The sequence below is a fragment of the Mastigoproctus giganteus genome, chromosome 5 (genome assembly GCF_048544385.1).
Source record: "Mastigoproctus giganteus isolate SK-2022 chromosome 5, ASM4854438v1, whole genome shotgun sequence".
NCBI classification, from domain to species: Eukaryota; Metazoa; Arthropoda; class Arachnida; order Uropygi; family Thelyphonidae; genus Mastigoproctus; species Mastigoproctus giganteus.
In genome coordinates this window covers 122,456,878-122,476,090 of record NC_143579.1, presented here as the reverse complement: position 1 = coordinate 122,476,090, position 19,213 = coordinate 122,456,878, and the positions used below count along the sequence as shown (strand labels likewise).

The window sequence follows — 19,213 nt, the reverse complement described above, 5'->3', positions numbered from 1 at the left end:
AAATAATGTGTGTAATTACATGCAGGCTTAAAACTACTGAAATACCTATAGTGGGAATGAAATGAAGTTATTAGGAAACAGATCCTTTTTTCCTTTATGTTTTGTTTTTATTCCAAAAACTGAAGGGAATTTTTTTAGCCAAAATTTCTAACAGACCATAATATTAAGCCACTATGCTTACTGCTTAATATTATGGTCAGTTTTATTTATTATGAATGTCTTAGGGAAGATAAAAGGAAAGGTTTTTATTTGTTTTGAAAAATATGAATATAAAAGTTTAGAGTTTTTTTTTTAGAGTTTCTCTATATATGAAAATTTAAATAAAACTTTTAGGAAATGCTATTTTATTTGAAAATTTTATATTTATCATTCTAAACTGTTTACAATGTTAATATCTGCAAACTATGTTTTTATTTCAGAGTTCGGTAACTTTTAGCCATACTGGCCGTATCATGCCAGCAATTTGGTTTCGTTATGATCTGACCCCAATAACTGTAAAGTATACTGAAAAGCGTCAACCTCTGTATAGTTTTCTGACTACTGTAAGTATTGTTTGTAATATAAATTTTACATAACTCTCTCTTACACAATAAATTTGAAGGCACAGGCTTTATCTCTAAATGTTTCATAATTAAAGAACCATGAGTATACAGAGTGTCCATAATGATGTATAGAATTTTAATCTTTTATTCCTTGGCGTGTTTAAGAAATATATACAATTGAAATATATACCACTTGGAAAGATCAACTTAAAGTATCTAGGTTGTGGCCTACAATATTCATTCCTTCTACAAAGTATGGTATGTTCCTTATTGCCACATGGTGGCTTTTTTGTGTGTTAGCTTTTCATGAAATGGAATCTGTTGTCTGCGTAATAACAGTTTCAGCCTAAGTAAAGGAAGGATCCACAAAATAAATCAATTCCTGGTTGTCACATGCAATTTGTGAATGTAGCTTGTCTGTAAAGGAAAACTGATTCTGACCTGAGTGAAGAATGTGTTAAACTTTAGACAGTTATCTTTGCAGTTTTCAGATATCTGCATGGGGCTGGACTATCCTAAGTTATGGATAAGTTATGGATATGGGGGAGTTATGGATAAAGGGGAGAGCAAAAATCCTCCATGAATTAAATGAACATGAAAGAGACAGTTCCAAGGTTAATATCAACAATAAGGAAAAGTTTATAATCAATTCTTCTTTACATAACTGAAAATAACAGGAATGATCTATCTTGATATTCTGTGAAATTGGTTAATACTGCAACGGCAGATCGAAATCTGATTTACCACAAAGTCTGACCCCATTATATTTCCATAGCAAAGTAAGATCCTAGGATGAACTTCTTCCTAAACAGTGGATTGGACATGAAGGCACTATGGAACGGCTAATGTTCCCCATGGGGACATCTTCATTGTAGGGAAGGACAAGAGAAAGAGGGATAGAGACAAGAAGTATAATTAGGATAGAAACATTTAATATCTGATGTGAAAAAAGGAAATTGGAAAATTTAAGAAGGGGGTAAATGTGGTAAGTTGGATTTGGTAAGGTAGTGTGAGATAGGTGGAAGGAGGGAGGATACTTTCGAAGTCAAAATTTAGAATGTTATATTTTGATGGAGGAGAGAGAGAGAGAGAGAACAAATGCTGTTGCAATAGTGTTGAATTAAGAATTAAGTAAATGTGTGGAAGTGATTAAATATACTACTGATGGGTTAATGATGGTGAAGATAGAAGCAGAATCAAGAGGTATGGTGGAGGTGCTGGTATGTATGTATGCCAACATCAGATTATGACAAAGAGGAAACAGATGGGATGTAAGAGATGGAGTAGAAGAGATAATCTATATATACAGTCGATTCTAGTTATTTGGGACACATCGGGACTAGTGCATCTTGGCCCGATTAAGCGGCTGTCCCAATTATCCGAAGTTTCACATAAATAGTTAAAAATACAATGGGCCACCGCTTTACAATTGGTTCACTGTACAATCAAATCACATTATGATGGACTCACCATAGTAAAGTACCGTTTACTATACGATGTGTGGTAAGTGCTGATCATTGTAATCATGTTTGTGAATTGAATTTTAATTCTATTAAACAGCAATTCTAATTAGTGAAAATAGGAGGAATATTATCCACAGGCTATAAAAGTAAAGATACATTAAGCATAAATTTACCTTTATTACCTTACCAATTAAAAAATTAAATGATACGTGATAATCGGAATAATTAATATGTACTGTAATATGTACATACTAACTAGTTGACATTTCGTTTTCACTGACATTTGTGGATGGGGGTTAAAATTTAAAACAGTAAAAAGATAAGCAATCAATAACAAAAAATATGGCACACACAAATTGCAAGTAACACAATACGCACAAAAAGTGAGAACAGAGTATCAAGTTACGAAGCTTTTAAAATAGGAATGAAGAGAAATCTTCTCTTTATTTATTCTGAAAATAAATTTTTTTATATGATTAAAGATTTCATGGAAGTGTAAACACATTTCGCCATAATAATCCACAGAAATCCGACCATACCACGTGGTTCGGTCGGAGACAATCGTAGGGTAATCTTAAGTGCTGCAGTATCCTGCCCTTATTAAACAGCATGTTGTCCCAATTGACCAAAGTAAACCCTGGCTATTTTCTCGATTGGGTTCTGTTTTTTAAGATTTGACCCAAATAAACAGCTCCCTCAATTAACTGGTGGCCCAAATAACCAGAATCCACTGTATATAGAAATTGGTATATATATGTATATATTTGAGTGTTGTATATATATATATATACATAGTGGCATAGTGTTTTGTGAAAGGCGCCACCTGTGGTTTCCCACATCTGCACCATGGTACTTTGTGAAGAAGTACAGATTCTCTGTAAAAGCCAGAAAAGGTGTAATGTCTGGTTTCTGTCAGAGTAGTGTTATGTTTTGTTGTTGTGTCTCTGGCTGCTTGGCCGCAGAGCCCCTAGTGGGACCCCACGTTGCCCGCCACCACAACTGGGAGGTGAGCCAGGCTGCCCATTATACTCTGGCTGGCCTTTGCCAGGGTTGCCTAAGCTTCCTGACAAAGGTCAAGTGAAAAAAAAATAAATAAAAAAATAAAAAATAAATAAATAAAATAAAAAAAAAAATAAATAAAAAAAAGTGGGGGGGGGAGAAAACAGAGCAAGAGTACGAGTTAGAAGGAACAGAAAGAGGGAAAGGAGGACGGACTGAAGTTAAGGAGCAGTCCGCTCTTTGTGAGGTGAAAATAGGGGTCTGGGAGTGGGAGTTAAAGTAGCAGGGGACAGGTGCCCCTGCACGATTACCAGAGGCCAATGGACGCTGTATCCCGCACTCAGAAGTTCTCCAGAGTGCCACCAATCCAGCACCAGAACGGTGCCGGCTGATCCTACCCTATAAGGGGTTTGCAGCAGTATCCCGCACCAGAATGGTACCAGCAGTGTTCCTACCCTTAAAGGATTAGCAAGTTGTCAAGGCAGTGTCCTCTAGCGGAGAAGGAGCTAACCCACGCCAGTCTGATTCAGGCCTTGGGCAGCATGATCCAATGTTGTTCTCATTTCAGTAATCTTGGTAGCCTCAGTGCGAAGATTTCCTGCGCATACACAGTTAGTGCCCTGTATGTGTTTTCATCGAGCAGCAGCAGCGAGGACTCTTGGTTACGTGGATTCCTTTGAATTGCGGTAGCAAACTTGATTCTACTGTTGTCATAGGCAGGGCACTCATACATGAGATGCCCCCAGGACTCTTCTTCTCCACAATGGCACCGCGGGTCTCTTTCAATCCCCATAGCTGTGAGTTTCTGACGGAAGGGGCCGTGTCCAGTGATAATAAACGTCACGTGCAGACCAGGTGAGAACCAGGGAGGGGGCTCTGGGTGAGTATGGTTTATAGTTGGGAGCAATCGCCTCGTGATGTCTCCTTTCTGCATGGTTTCCCAGCTCTGTTGCCATATCGCTTGTAGGTGTTGGGTGATTCTCCTCTTCTCTATCTTGGGGTCATTTGCAAGATCCAGCTGGAGATTTACTATTTCAGCTGGTGTTCCTTTCCTAAGGTGGTAATATAGGCCTCGCCTGACTACCTCTACGTAGAGTGGCTGACAACCTGTTAGAACTTGCAAGGCAGGGGTGCTAACAGTGCAGCACGCCCTACTAATTGATAGCAGCATGAACCTTTGAATTGTGTCCAGCTTCTGTTTGTTTTTTGTTAGTGTAGCTTGTCTATACCAGGTGGAGGCACCATAGCAAACAATCAGGACATATACTGCTTTGTATATGAGGGTCAGAGTTTTGTGCTTCAGGCCCCAGTCAGCTCTGCTCACCCTCCTGATCATGGCGGCATACTTCCGGATTTTGGTGGCTAGATATTTCAGGTGGTTATGGAAAGTAAGACCCGAGTCAATGTAAATACCTAAGTATTTAACCTCTGTGTACAGTCAGATGGGGGTGAAGTTTAATTTCATTGTAGGTGGTCTTCTAATTTGTAGTCTGCCCTTGAGGAGAATGGATTTTGTTTTTTCTGCCGAGAGGTAAGGTTGTGCAAGGCTGTCCAGTTCTGGAGCTTCACAAGCGCCTGCATTTGCAATAATTTCCAAGGAAGACCTAGTGTCCGCACGCACCAACAGGACAAGGTCATCCGCAAAGGCCAAGGGCTCAGCCCCCCCCAAGGTCCAAGCCCAGGAACTCGTCCAAGACAATAGACCAGAGGAACGGGCCAAGCACAGAGCCCTGCGGACATCCCTGGTGTATGAACCTGGTAACTGTCTGATATTTGTTAGTAACTCATACTTTTCTGTTGGTTAGATAAGACTTCAAATTGTTATATAGATTTTTAGAAACATTTGAGTGCTGAAGTCTCCGAAGAACGCTGGGCCACCACAGGCGGTCGAAAGCTCCAGCAAAGTCCACCAATATAGCAAGAGAGTACTTGAAACCTGAGTGCATTGCTTGGGTGATTAGATTGTTGATAGCGTCTTCAGTGCTGCAGCCTTTTTTAAAGCCATATTGTTTTTCTGAGGAGAGTTGGTGTTCCTCATAGCAGGCAGAAAGTCGAAACAAGAGTAGACGCTCCAGTAGTTTGGCCATCACGGAGAGTAAGGCAATCGGGCGATATGAGGCTGTGTTCTGTGGTGACTTGTCTGAGTTTTTCAGAATTAGTTTTAAGGTTGCAGTCTTCCATGAAACTGGGAAGGTGCCCTCTGCCAGGCACTTATTCTGTAGGCTTAGAAGTATAGCTGGGCAGGCCTCAGCGAATTTTTTGAGAACTTCTACTTCCAGCAGGTCTGCACCTGGTGTTTTTCCATCTTTCATCTTGTTAATTGCCAGGTCCATCTCAAAGCCGGTGAACGGGGGCTCCACCGTTGCTGTGTGGTATTTTAAATTCTGGTTGATAATTTCTTGTTGCTGTTGGTATCAAGAATGTTATTTATAGTATCCTCCCAGATATAGGTGGAAGTACCGTCTATTTTCAGTGTTGTATCAAGCACCTCACCACGTGGTAATTTATTAGTTACAATTTTGAAAACGATGCCCCAGGGGTTCTCATTTCCAGAGATAGACACCAGAGTTTGCCACGATTGCTTTTTGTTTTTGCAAATTTTTTTATTTAGTATATTCATTTCTGACTGTGCGGTAAGCTTCCCTGGCTGCCGTAATCTCTTGGGAGGACATCATTGCCCTTGCCCGCTGGAACATTTTCCTAGCATGGTGGACCCTTCTTCTTAGATCGTCTAGCTGGTGGTTCCACCAAGGGACAGCATACCTGTGGGGCCTTCTGCGTGGGATTGAAAGGTCGCAGATGCTTCTGATAGTAGCGGTAATGCTTTTTACACAGTCTATACAGTAAACCCCCGCTATTCGCGGTATCTGTATTCACGGTCGCTGATTTAATATAAAATGAAACCTAAAACAATGTGAATTTTAAAGCGCCGTGAACACTTTCCGCCATAAAAATACATGGGCATGGCTAAAATTATCTTTCCCGGTCAAAACAGCGCTCAGTGGGTGGGGGGAGAGGGGGTGACAAAATCGCGAGCGTGGATGTGTCTCGCAAATCCTTGTTCAGTTTGTGTTATGCGCTTTTCATGGAAGGTTTCGCCGTTTGCTTTTAATTTATATGCTTATAAATTGATATGCTTAAAAATGTGACAAATCTACCATTTTGCAGTGTAAAATAGACTTTTTCTAGTGTGTTAATGGAAGAAAGTGACTTTATTGTGGACAAGTTCTTTCTAACCCATAGAAAAATATGGCTACGAATAACAAGGGAAATGTGAAAAGATCAAAGAAGATGATGACATTAGCGAATAAAATTGAGTTATTAGATAAAATTTCTAATGGTGAAAGTGTCTCGTCAGTGGTAAAACATAAAATTAATGAGTCAATGGTATGATCAATCAAGAAATTGGAAGAAAATATCCGCCATAGTGTCCGTGAAAACGTGCTAATTGCTTCAAAAATTTGCTCTGTAACTCGTGAAGTTAAATTAGAAAAAATGGAAAAGGCTTTAAATCTGCAGATAGAAGACCAAACTCAAAATAAAATTCCGTTAAGTTCACTCATCATTCGTGAAAAGGCAAAACTCCTTTATCAACACTTTAGCGAAACTGGTGATAGCACTGGCGGGATAAGTTTTTTAGCTAGCAAAGGCACTGGTTTGAAAGATTTGTTTGAAATTTATAATAAATATTACATTTAATATTAAATTGTTTCTTATTTTCATTTCGATGCCATATGCTTGCATTTCACTATGTACTGTCTATATACATAGTCATATTATGAAAGTACATATAATACATACATAGACAAAACTAGTTTTTCTTATATGTTTCATACTTTGGAACGGAACCCCTTTATTACTATGGGAGCCATAACTCAGTATTCGCGGCATTTCTCAGGAACGTAACCCCCGCGAATAGCGGGGGTTTACTGTATATATACAACACTCGAATGTGTATATTTATATACATTCGAGTGTTGAAATTCAAGGTGAGCGGACGCACTTTGTCAGGGCTCCTCAGTTAAGTGGTTTGGATTACTGTTGATTATTGCTTTTAAATATTTGAATTATTTAGATATTATCGGATTATTTTGTTATAGGTTTTCCTGTAACAGTTTGATTTTTATAATATTATAGATATAATTTTTTTAAAGTTAATTTTCATTGATATTTAGCTAATTTTATAATGGTAGTTACGAGATCTGCCTTAAACACATCGCAGGGTATCGTGACTCACAGGGAAATAGCCGATGGCGATTTACAGGTGAGTCATGATTTCATCCGTTGCGGAACCTGTGGAATGTTTTCCAAGGTCGACCTGGTGACTAATCATAGCTCACCTGGGGATTCTTTTCTTTGTGATCGATGTAAGGAGTGCACCGATCTTAAATTACAATTTGGTGCACTGTTGGAACAATTTGAGTCACTGAAAAAAACGGGTGCTTGCCCTCGAGAATAATGCATCTGGGAGCTCGTCAGTGACTCAAGACTTCAGCAATCTACCAAGTGATGCACATCCGATTCGGGCCTCAAAACAGAAAAACCAAGTGCAAACTACTCTGCTTCAAAAGGACATTGTTTTATTAGGAGACTCCATTGTCAGGGAAACGGGGAATATTTTTTGTAATAAGGATAGGTGGAGTATAACCAGGGTATGTCTGCCAGGAGCAACTATTAATGATGTCACCAACAGATTGTCAGATTTTAAAGGGGGTGAAGAGAATATTATTATTCATGTGGGGACTAATGACATTAAACGTACACGATCTGATGATTTGTTGGACAAATACAGGACCATGCTGAGGAAATGCCGCGAGCTAGGCTACAATGTCTATGTGTCTGCAATTCTGCCCAGACGCGATAGGAGGGATTATATGTTAAAAGCCTTGTGGATTAACTCAAGACTTGAAGGACTCTGCAAGGCTTTAGGGGGGAAATTTCTATCAGCATGGCCCACACTTGTAGGTAGAAGGAATTTGTTTTGTAGAGACAGGATACACTTAAACAAAGGTAGTGCAAATGTTTTTGCCAAATACCTTAAAGGTTCAGGAAAACTGCTAGTTAGGGGGGATGTGGGTAATACTGACACGCATTTATCTGATAATATTGGTCAAAGTAACTCTTGCACATACCTCAAGAGTTCTTATCTGTTACCCCAACTGGACATATTATCTAGATGTTCTGGGAGCAGAAATGTTTCAAGTGAGTAGGTAGCTAATACCAGGGAAGCAAGCCTAAAAAACTTCAAGGATTGTGTTAGGGTTGTTAAATATACAAGCATAGCAAGTCTTAATTGTTTATATAGTAATGTTAGAAGTGTCGTCAATAAAATGAGCAAATTCGAACTGCTGGTTGAAACAAGTAACACGGACATAACAGGACTTACGGAGACGTGGTGCCACCCGGAAATTGGGGATGATGAGTTTCAGTACGGCTTGTATAATGTATTTAGGAAGGCTAGGGTAGATAGAAGGGGTGGTGGGGTAATGCTTGTTATCAGAAGCAGCCTGAGTGCGACGATAGCTTTCCCGGATTCAGACGTTTCACATGCTAGTATAGAATCTGTATGGTGTGAGGTAGTTGGAAACAAAGGTATAATGCGAGTAGGAGTAATCTACAGACCAGGTAATTGTGAAGATTATGATGAAAGCCTCTACATTCCAATGGAATGGGCAAGTAAGCGTCAATGTCTTATTATGGGTGATTTCAATTTGCCTCTAATTGATTGGAGTAAATGGGAAGGAAATTCGACATGGAGAACAAAATTTTTAAATCAACTAGATGACTGTTATTTGTATCAACATATCAGGGAAAGTACTAGAGAAAAGAATATCCTAGACCTCATCATCACCCATGAATCAGATGACATAACAGGGCTGACAATAGAGGAACCAGTAGCAGGAAGTGATCAGGGAGTTCTACAGTGGATGATGATGAGAGAGGTAGCAGTAGTAAAAGGCAAAGGAATGGGTTTTAATTTCAGAAAAGGAAATTATGATGCATTAAGGTACTACATGTCCTCTGTTAACTGGGCAGATATCGCGCAGAGAATGAATACAATTGAACTGTGGTATGCTTTTAAAATATTAATCACAGATGTCTTGAATGCGTATTTACCATTAAAAAAAATACTCCACGAGGAGGGTTCCAAGTTGGATGAATAGTGAGGTTGCCACATTACTTGAGCAGAAAAAGGTGGCATAAAGGTTACAGAGCAATAAAAAGTACTGAAGCCTATAACAGCTGGAAGATGATCTGTAATAGAGCCACAGAAAAGGTTCGACAGGCAAAGGCAGTTTATGAGAAATCACTAGCAAACAGAGCAAAGAGGGGGGGATAAGGAATTCTTCACACATATTTGCCAAGAAGAGCAGCTCAAACCAGATCGGACCTTTACGTAAGGGAAAGGGGATAGTATTGAATACACCAGCTGCCATTTCAGATGAACTCAACAGTTATTTTGCATTGATATTTACAAATGAAAAACCTTTTGTAGCAATGGGAAATTGTGGGAACGAAGTTGAAAAATATGTAATTAATGATATTGAAATTTCGCAAGATTATTTAATGAAAAAACTTTTGAGCCTACAGGCCAGTAAGGCTCCTGGAGTTGATGGAATATACCCTATACCCTATAATTAAGGGAGGTGGTAAGTGAGTGCATTGAACCATTGAGGCTAATTATGCAAGCATCACTAGACTCTGGGGAGATTCGGTTGGATTGGAAAAGTGCCATTGTATCTCCCATACATAAGGGCTCTAAGAGTGAAGTGGGAAATTATCGACCTGTCAGTCTGACTTCAGTGGTAGGGGAAAATCATGGAGGCAATGATCAAGGGTGGAATTCAGGATCATTTGGATAGAATTGAAATTTTCAAGGATACTCAGCATGGTTTGCTATTTTGAAAGGGTCACTCACGAGCTGGATTTAGGGAATAATTTCGACATTGTTTATGTAGATTTCAGCAAAGCTTTTGACTCAGTCCCAAATGAGCGGTTGCTTTATAAGCTGGAACATGTTGGAATTACTGGGAAAATCCTTAGATGGATAGCAGGATGGCTTCAGGGCAGAAGGCAGAGGGTTGTGATAAATGGCTATTCTTCAGATTGGGTTGATGTAAGAAGTGGGGTTCCCCAAGCATCAGTATTAGGACCGCTGTTGTTTTTAATTTTCATGAACGACATCTATGAAGGGATAGAGGGTGTGATGTCTAAATTTGCAGATGATGTTAAAATTGGTAGAGTAGTTAATGATCACTGTCAAGCTGAGCTTCTTCAGAGAGACCTAGATAGACTTCAGGAATGGTCAGAAAAATGGCAGCTATGCTTTAATCCAACAAAGTGTAAGGTATTGCACCTGGGAAATAGTAATCCCAAAATAACTTATTCACTTGGTGGAGTTCAACTAAACCCAGTACTGGAGGAAAGGGACTTAGGTGTTACGATACAGTCACACATGAAATTCTCTGAGCATTGTAAACAGGTTGCAAGGAAGGCCCATGGTGTCCTATCAATGATCTATTGAACTTTTGCAAGTAGAGATAGGGACGTGATAATCCCATTATATAAGGCTTTTGTTAGACCACACTTGGAATAGTGTGTTCAAGTATGGAGACCGCACCTAAAGAAAGACATTGAGCTTCTTGAAAGTGTTCAAAGGCGGGTAATTTGCCTGGTGAGATTAGCAAAAGGGCGTCCTTAAGAAGAAAGACTTCGAATATGTGGGTTGCAGAGTTTGGAAACTAGACACCTTAGAGGAGATTTGATTGAGGTGTTTAAGGCTCTGAGAGGTATCAGTAAAATGAATGAGGATGAAATTTTCAAGATTATAAATGATGCTAGAACTAGGGGACATATATTCAAGTTATGGGGAGAAATGTTTAGATTGGACTGCAGGAAGTTTTATTTTAGCCAAGCGAGTTATAAATTATTGGAATAAGTTGCCTACATCCCATGTAGAGGCTGACGGTTTGGGGAAATTCAAAGGTCATCTGGATAGTACCTTCAGGTGAGGGAAGCGCATAGGATGATAGATTTAATTTCCTTTTCTTTAATTAATTATTATTATTTATTTATTTATTTTTTATCATTGTTTTGTTCGGATTTTTTTTTTTTTTTTTTTTGGCTGGTGCAGTATAAGCTATAGGCTTTCTTGCACCATGCGGCCATTACTAATACTAATACTATATATATATATATATATATATATATATATATAAATAAATAATTGCTAAGAATTGCTTCTTAGCCCTCTGCAGTTCCACTGTATGATATTAGACATTATTTAAGTTTAATTGTGGTGGATTGGTCTGACTGTTTTTTAGAAGTGGAGCATTTCGATCTATCTTGCTTTATTTTATATTTTTTTGAGAAATAGGGGCGTACAGAATCCATGGTGTCATTTGCATGGAGTTCCAAAATGGGCTCCTCATTATCTAAACAATCTACTTCCATATGTTTTCAACCTGTGTCAGATTTCATTTGCTCTGTGTCATATGGGACCGATGGAGTATCACTAGGGATACTGATTGGCATATTGTAGCTTCGCTAGTTTTTTGAGGATTTTCTTTTTTTGAATTTGAAAGAGTAGATTTAAGCCAATTAGCCATAGAGGTATTAGGTGGAATTGATACATCTGTTTGTGCTCCAGTAGATACATAGTTTCTAGTGTGAACAGCGTAGGATCAACTGCTAGGCATGCTCAACATAACTTGCCCACGTGCCTCAGGAAACGTAACTTTATTTTATATTTTTGAATTTTTTTCCCTGTAATCCATAATTCGCAAGCTTTGGAAAAAGGCAGGGTGACTTTCCTTACAGTTTGGACACTCAAGGGTTGCGTCTGAGCAATCAGCTTGAGTATCCCATTAGATCTGCAGATGGGACAGATGGCATCACCTCTACATGCCTGCTGTGAATGGCCATATTTCTGACATTTGAAGCAACGAACGGGATTCGGAATATATGGTCTAATATGACAATTCAAATAGCCAGCTTTGATTGAGGATGGTAAGTCTGGAGTACTGAATGTTAAAATGATGGTTCTAGTTGGAGTTAGATTTCCATCTTTTTCACTCATGATTCTTTTTACACTTGTTACCTTTTGACTACTAAGTCCTTGGAGTAGTTCTTCTTCAGAGACTGTAATTAGGTCCCACTCACTGATCACACCACTTGATGAATTTAAGGTTCTTTGGGGAGTTACTGATATTGTCAGTCCCCCAATTTGTGTTTAACTGTCAGTCCCCCAATTTGTGTTTAACCCCCAATTCTATTGTGTTTAACAGCTGCTCAGAATGTTTTGAGTTGGCTGTTTCAGTCAGGAAGTCTCCAGATTGTAGTCGCTTCACCATTTTTGGTGACCCTGAAATAGATTCTAAACACTTTTGTATGAAGAATGGTGATAACTTGTCTACAGGTTGGGCAGATAACAAATGTACCACCAGGAAATTCAGTATATCATTTTGACACTTTGCTTCCCTTCAAAGCCTTTTTGGTTGAACAGAGTCATGGTCAGTGTCAGAAATTTCTTGTCTTGAGCTCAATAGTTCTAAAGGTGGATAACTATTTGTATCCATGTTAGTTCCTTTTGGCCCTGGGGGTTTACCTTTACCACCCAGGTTACCGGCCCCACCACGGGGAGGCAGGAGCAGTGCCTCTTTGTGGCCAAGTGTAGAGGTTAGTAGGAGTACTAAATTAAAGAAAAAGGTACTTTCCTTCTTCTGGGCTCACTTCTTAGTGCTTTTAAGAGAGTGAAGCTACTTAATGAAAAAGTTTAATAAGTAAGGGAGAACCTAGTCGCTTATCAAAAAATGCTCTTTAATCGCATGAGAATTGCTTGGCCACGGAAATGCTTGGCACCTGGGGGGCCTTCTTCCTCTTGCTCAGATTACAAACCTGCTAAAATATGTAGGCAAGTTTTATATATAGATTCATAGATTCAAACTGTGGAAAGACAATTGTAGAATAGATGTGCGGAAATTTGCCTTTAGCCAGCGGGTAGTTGATTACTTGAACAAACTTCCACCTGTTGTTGTGGAAGTTGATAGCTTAAATAAATTAAAGGCAGAACTAGATAAACATTTGGAATGAATGGCTCAGTGAAATGAGAAGGATTTTTTTTTTTTTTTTTTTGGCTGGTGCTGTATAAGCTTGCTTACTTGCATCATGTGCTTCTACTGATGTTATTGCTAATTTCAATGCCTTTTTTGAGGGCCAGCCACGAAATCAAAGGAAAAAGCAGCAGCAAGAAGTAAGTCTGATATAAAGTATTTATGGTATATGCTAGCAACCCCATGTGTAAGAAATCGGAAAAAAGTAAGTTAGAGAAATAATCAGAATTAAAATATGCAAGCTATCCTACGTGTCAGGAATTTGAAACTGTAAGTTAGAGAAAGTAGTCAAAATTAAATTAAATTTAATTTAAATCTAATTAAAATTTAAATTAAAATTATCTTAAATTAAATTAAAATTACGAATGTAATTCTGGGGTAGGTATTAAACACAAGAAGTAGTACATCCCAGGATAGAAAGGAATAATAAGCTATAATAAGGAATAATAAGATTGGCTGAACAAGGAGTATTTTTATATTTTTTTATTCTTATTATTTTATATACCAAACATAGCTGACTTAAACACTGGAAGTATACTCCCAGAACTGTATTCAGGGTCCAACTATAGGAACAGGAATAGCAGCTCCAAACTGCCCGAGTACGATCTATTTCAGTTTTCTTCCATATTCTTTACGCTTTCCTACCATTCTATATTTTTATTTCTCGTGAGCCATTAGTTTACCAAACACAATATCGAGATGCTCTTTTTCTGCTGTAACACACTTTTCTCGCCTAAACAAACTTCACTGACTATTTTCCACTACTTTGTTAGCTTATTATTCCTTTCTCTCCTTAGATGTACTACTTCTTGTGTTTAATACCTACCTCAAAATTACATTCATAATTTTAATTTTTTGAATGTAATTTTGTAACTCCCCACTGCAGTACAGTGGGGAGTTACATCATCTTTCATTTGAACTTTTCACTTTGCATTCCACCTCTGTTGAGTCAGCCATGAAATATACGTATGCATTAAAATTTAAATTTCAACCCTTATCTTCTATACTGGCTTTTCAAATCTACAACATGCTGTGTATATTTCATGTCAGAAACAGAGGCCTTACTCCTTGCTGCTTTTTCCTTTGATTTCGCCGGCTGACCCTCAAAGAAGGCATTGAAATCATAGGATATGCAGCATTAAGTACTTCTAATTACTTCTTATTAACTTCTATCCCTTCCTTGTTCTCCCTAGTTACAATTTCAGTTCCGTTAGCCCTTTACCTATTTCGCTGTCTACCTACAAACTTATGTATCCATTATGGTCGTTGGGTTCCTTCTGCTTAATTTTGGCAGTGTCCCTGGTCATAAACCATTAATTATTAATAATATATAGATAAATATATTTATCCATATATTAATAATAAATAATTATTAATAATTATTTATAATAATTTTACCACATTTGTGGTAAAATTATTATAAATAATTTATATATATATATATATATATATATACAGTAGAACCCCATTAATCCGGACTCAAATGATCCAGTGATCCCAATGTTAATCCGGATTGGATTTTCTATCAGGAGAAAAATTCTATCAAAATAAAAATACATGGAAGGAATTATAAAAATAACTGACTTTTTTACCTATTTCACTGTCTACCTACAAACTTATGTATCCATTATGGTCGTTGGGTTCCTTCTGCTTAATTTTGGCAGTGTCCCTGGTCATAAACCATTAATTATTAATAATATATAGTTACATTTGTGGTAAAATTATTATAAATAATTTATATATATATATACAGTAGAACCCCATTAATCCGGACTCAAATGATCCAGTGACCCCACTGTTAATCCGGATTGGATTTTCTGTCAGGAGAAAAATTCTATCAAAATAAAAATACATGGAAGGAATTATAAAAATAACTGACTTATGAGTGGTTTCTGAAAATTGTACAGTATATTTACAAGTGTGAGCTCGCCTAAGTTAATATTAGTGACATCATTGTAAAAGAAGACATAGTGAACATAGTGTGTATATGTCAGTGGTGCCAGTGGTCCCCTACAAAACCACGTAAATGTGCCACTGTGAAGAGTTTTGATGTTGGTTGTAGCAGAAATACTGATGAAGGTAGTTTCCTTTTGTATGTTCCTTTTGGAGCAGTGCAAGAGGCTGCAGTAAGCAATATAGAGGTCTAAAGGTAGATTTCTGGAAATGACCTATAGTGCTGGGGTGGAGGTATTTCTGCAGGCTCTTGTGAATCGGAGAAGAAAGAGACATTGCAAATAAGAGGAGCAGGGATAAAGGAACTACAACTAGTCCATGTATACTAAGCATTAAATGCCCGCTGCACCGGATAAGAGCAAATGTAATGTTGCGCCATAGCACGTGATCAGTGAATGAATCGTGCATTCTTGGAAATGACTCACAAATCAGTCGCTTAGCTGTTTTATTCAGTTGACAGCTGCTGCTAGCATTGTCCATGCATACAGTTTACTTCAGTTCTTTACCTGCTGTATTTCTTTGTTTTTACTGTGTTTTTATTTTATTTTGTGTTTTACTTGTATTTTTTTGTGATTTTGGGTTAACAGAAGATGGCAACAAAAAGAAGAGTGTTACCTTGTAAATGGAACAAAAACTGAACATGCTTTTTTGCATTGATAAGAGGGAAAGTTTAAAAAGATCACTCTCAATATAGGGGTGGCAAAACAAACTGTTTCCAATTGGAAAAAAAAATTGGAAAGCAATCAAAAACTTTTGTGCAAAAAAAAAAGACAGCTTAGGAAATAGAGCTACCATTAAGAAGGCAAAAAATGAAAATTTGGATGAGGCCTTGTACATTTGGTTTTGTCAAGAACGAGAGCAAGGGGTTCCTCTTCCAGGCACAGTCCTTCAATCAAGGGCTCTTAGCATAACGAAAAGTTAGGAGGTGACACGTCTTTTACTGCGAGTTTGGGGTATGATTTTGGAAGGAGTTTCATGGAATCTGACAGCTTGGAATTACAGGTGAAAGTCGTTCTGGTGATTGGGCTGCAAGTGAAGAATTTAAAGTACAGTTTCTCAAGTTTATTAGTGAAGAAAATTTAGTTCCATCCAAAATTTTTAATGTTGACGAGACTGGTTTATTTTTCAAAATGTTACCCAATTAAACACTTGCCCTAAAACTTAACTCTTTAACTAAAGGACATAAATTGAGTAAGGAAAGAGTGACATTGCTTTTGTGCAGTAACGTGTCTGGGAATTTAAATTACCACTGTTTAGTCATTGGAAAATCTGCTAAGCCTCATGCTCTTAAAAATGTGATTTTAAATGCCCTCCCAGCTAAGTACACGTCACAAAAATCAGCATGGATGAGCTCAGATCTTTTTAAAGATTGGTTTTTCATCCAATTGTTCCCTTAGTTAAAAAATATTTAAGGGATCAAGGACTGGAAGAAAAAGTGGTTTTATTCATTGATAATGCTCCAACCCACCCAGCTGAAGGACAACTGAGATCTGGGAACATCTTTGTAAAATTTTTGACACCCAGTGTTACTGCACTATTACTGCCTATGTGGAACAAGGAGTTATAGAGGCTGTGAAGCAACAGTACAGAAAGAAGTTGATAATCTCACTGTTAGAACAACAAGAGGCACTTAAAGAAAAATCAAACTTTATAGACCTTCTTAAAAATGTCAACATAATAACAGTCATTTATTTTTCTGCTGCAGCTTGGGACGAAAGTGACAAGACTACCCTTATCAAATGCTGGACAAAAATTTGACCTGATGTAGTAGTAGTAGTAGTGGCACATGATGCAAGAAAGCAAGTGTAGGAGCTTATGCAGCATTAGCCAAAAAAAAAAAAAAAAATAAAAATCACACCATTCCCTCCAAATGCCTGTCCAGTTCCTCCTTAAATTTATTTAACCTATCAACTTCTACGACAGATGGAAGTTTGTTCCAGCAATTAACCACCCGCTGGCTAAAGGCAAATTTCCGCACACCTATTCTACATCTGTCCTTTCTTAATTTGAACTTATGTCCCCGTAGGTTGGTAATCTGAACAAGTGGAAGGATCCCATCAGAATTCAGCGTGCTCAACCCATTCAAGGCCTTATAGACCTCAATCAGATCACCGCGCAGGTGCCTAGTCTCCAGCCACTGCAATTCGCAGAACTTAAGCCTCTCTTGGTAAGAGAATCCCTTCATTCCCCTCACCAATCGTGTTGCTCTTCTCTGTACACGCTCAAGCAAATCTACATCCTTCCTAAAATGAGGCCTCCAGACCTGTACGCAGTACTCAAGGCGTGGCCTGACCATTGCCTTATACAGAGGGACAATCACCTCCTTTTCCCTGTTAGCAAAATTCCTATATATCATTGACAAAACCCCATGACCGGCCCTAGCAGCCTGTCTGCACTGCTCAGAAAACTTCATATCTGACTGCACAATTACTCCCAGGTCTTTTTCATTTTCTACCACCTTAAGTGTAGTACCACACAGTTGGTACGTTTCTCTGGGGTTACTTCTACCCATATGCAGTACTTTGCATTTGTCAAGGTTGAACTTCAGTTGCCACTTCTTAGCCCATCTGCCCAAATTATCTATATCCTGTTGCAGTAGCACACTGCCATTACTGTCATTAACAACCCTGCCAACCTTTGTGTCATCTGCAAACTTCGACATTAAGCCTGATATACCTTCATCAATATCATTGATAAATACACAAAACAACAGTGGACCCAACACCGAACCCTGTGGGACTCCACTAATAACATTAGTCCACAAAGAGCAGCACCCATTGATTACCACTCTCTGTCTTCTCCCACTTAACCATCCTTTTATCCATTGTAGCAACTTACACTTAATACCATTCTGCTCCAATTTGTACAGTAGTCTTCCATGCGCAACAGTGTCAAAAGCTTTCCTGAAATCCAAGTATATGATATCAAAATTATTTTTTGCATCCAGTTCCTTTGTGACCACATCATAATAACCAATCAAATTTGTCAGACAAGACTTTCCCTTAACAAACCCATGCTGTGTTTGAATTATTGCTGCAGTCTTGTCTAGATGATCCTGCAATGTATCTTTAACCAGCGACTCCATTATTTTACCCGGAACAGAAGTTAAACTAACTGGTCTGTAATTACTCGTGTCACCCTTCGATCCACCTTTGTGAATTGGGGACACATTTGCACATCTCCAGTCCGTGGGAACCTCCCCTGAGTCCAAGGATGCTCTCATAATTATGGCTAAGGGTTTGCTTAGTTGCTTTGCCGCCTCCTTTAAAATAACTGGATAGATCCCATCCACCGCAGGTGCCTTTCTTATGTTTAACTTCAACAATTTCTCCTCCACTTTGCTCTCAGTTATTACAAAATCATTAAGCACACTGCTACAATTTGATAACCTTCTTCCATTTTCAAATTGTAATAATTCCTCACGTGTGAATGTAGATGCAAAATACTCATTCAGTTTGTTTGCTATCTGAGCAGGATCATCAACAGTCGAACCATCGATGTCAAGTGGACCAATCATATTCATCCCCTTCCTTTTCGAGTTTATATAAGTAAAGAAATCCTTGCTGTTTTTCTTAGCATCTTTTGCCAAAGATTTCTCGTAATCCGCCTTCGCCTGCCGAACCTCCTTTGTGACCCGATTACAGACTAGCTTATATCTGCCACAGGCTTCTGCGTCACCTGATAATTTATATGCATCCCATGCATTTTTCTTCTCTGTCACGAGTCTCATTAGTTCATTTGATAACCATTTAGGCCTAAACCTTGAACGATATTTCTTAATCGGTATATAAAGTCTAGTAGCTTCCACGATTAATTCTTTGAATGCTTCCCACTTAGAATTTACTGTTTGTAACATCGTCAGTTGATCCCACTGTACAGAATTTAAAAACTGTCTGAGACCACTGTACTCCCCTTTACGGAAGCAAAAACCCTTTCCTTTACCCCTGACGGTAGTTACCTCTTTGAGTAGATCCCACTTCAGCACACTGTGATCACTGCCACCTAGTGGTTCCTTTATCTGCAAATTCTTAATACACGAATGATCACTGCTGATAACCAGATCAAGAGTGTTACTTTCTCTGGTTGCCTCTCGAACATGCTGCTGCAGAAAACAATCATCCAATAACTCCACAAAAGTCTGACT

General features: G+C 38.4%; 1 protein-coding gene across 2 annotated transcripts in view; it reads left to right on the top strand.

The window, feature by feature from the left end:
• Nucleotides 1-19,213, top strand: part of LOC150085673 (endoplasmic reticulum-Golgi intermediate compartment protein 1-like) — a 285,607-nt gene that overhangs the window by 245,154 nt on the left and 21,240 nt on the right. For both annotated transcript variants that reach the window (XM_090374181.1, XM_090374180.1), the window contains exon 8: nt 420-542. In XM_090374181.1, coding sequence (XP_090230307.1) covers nt 420-542 — 123 coding nt within the window. The remainder of the gene's footprint in view (nt 1-419; nt 543-19,213) is intronic.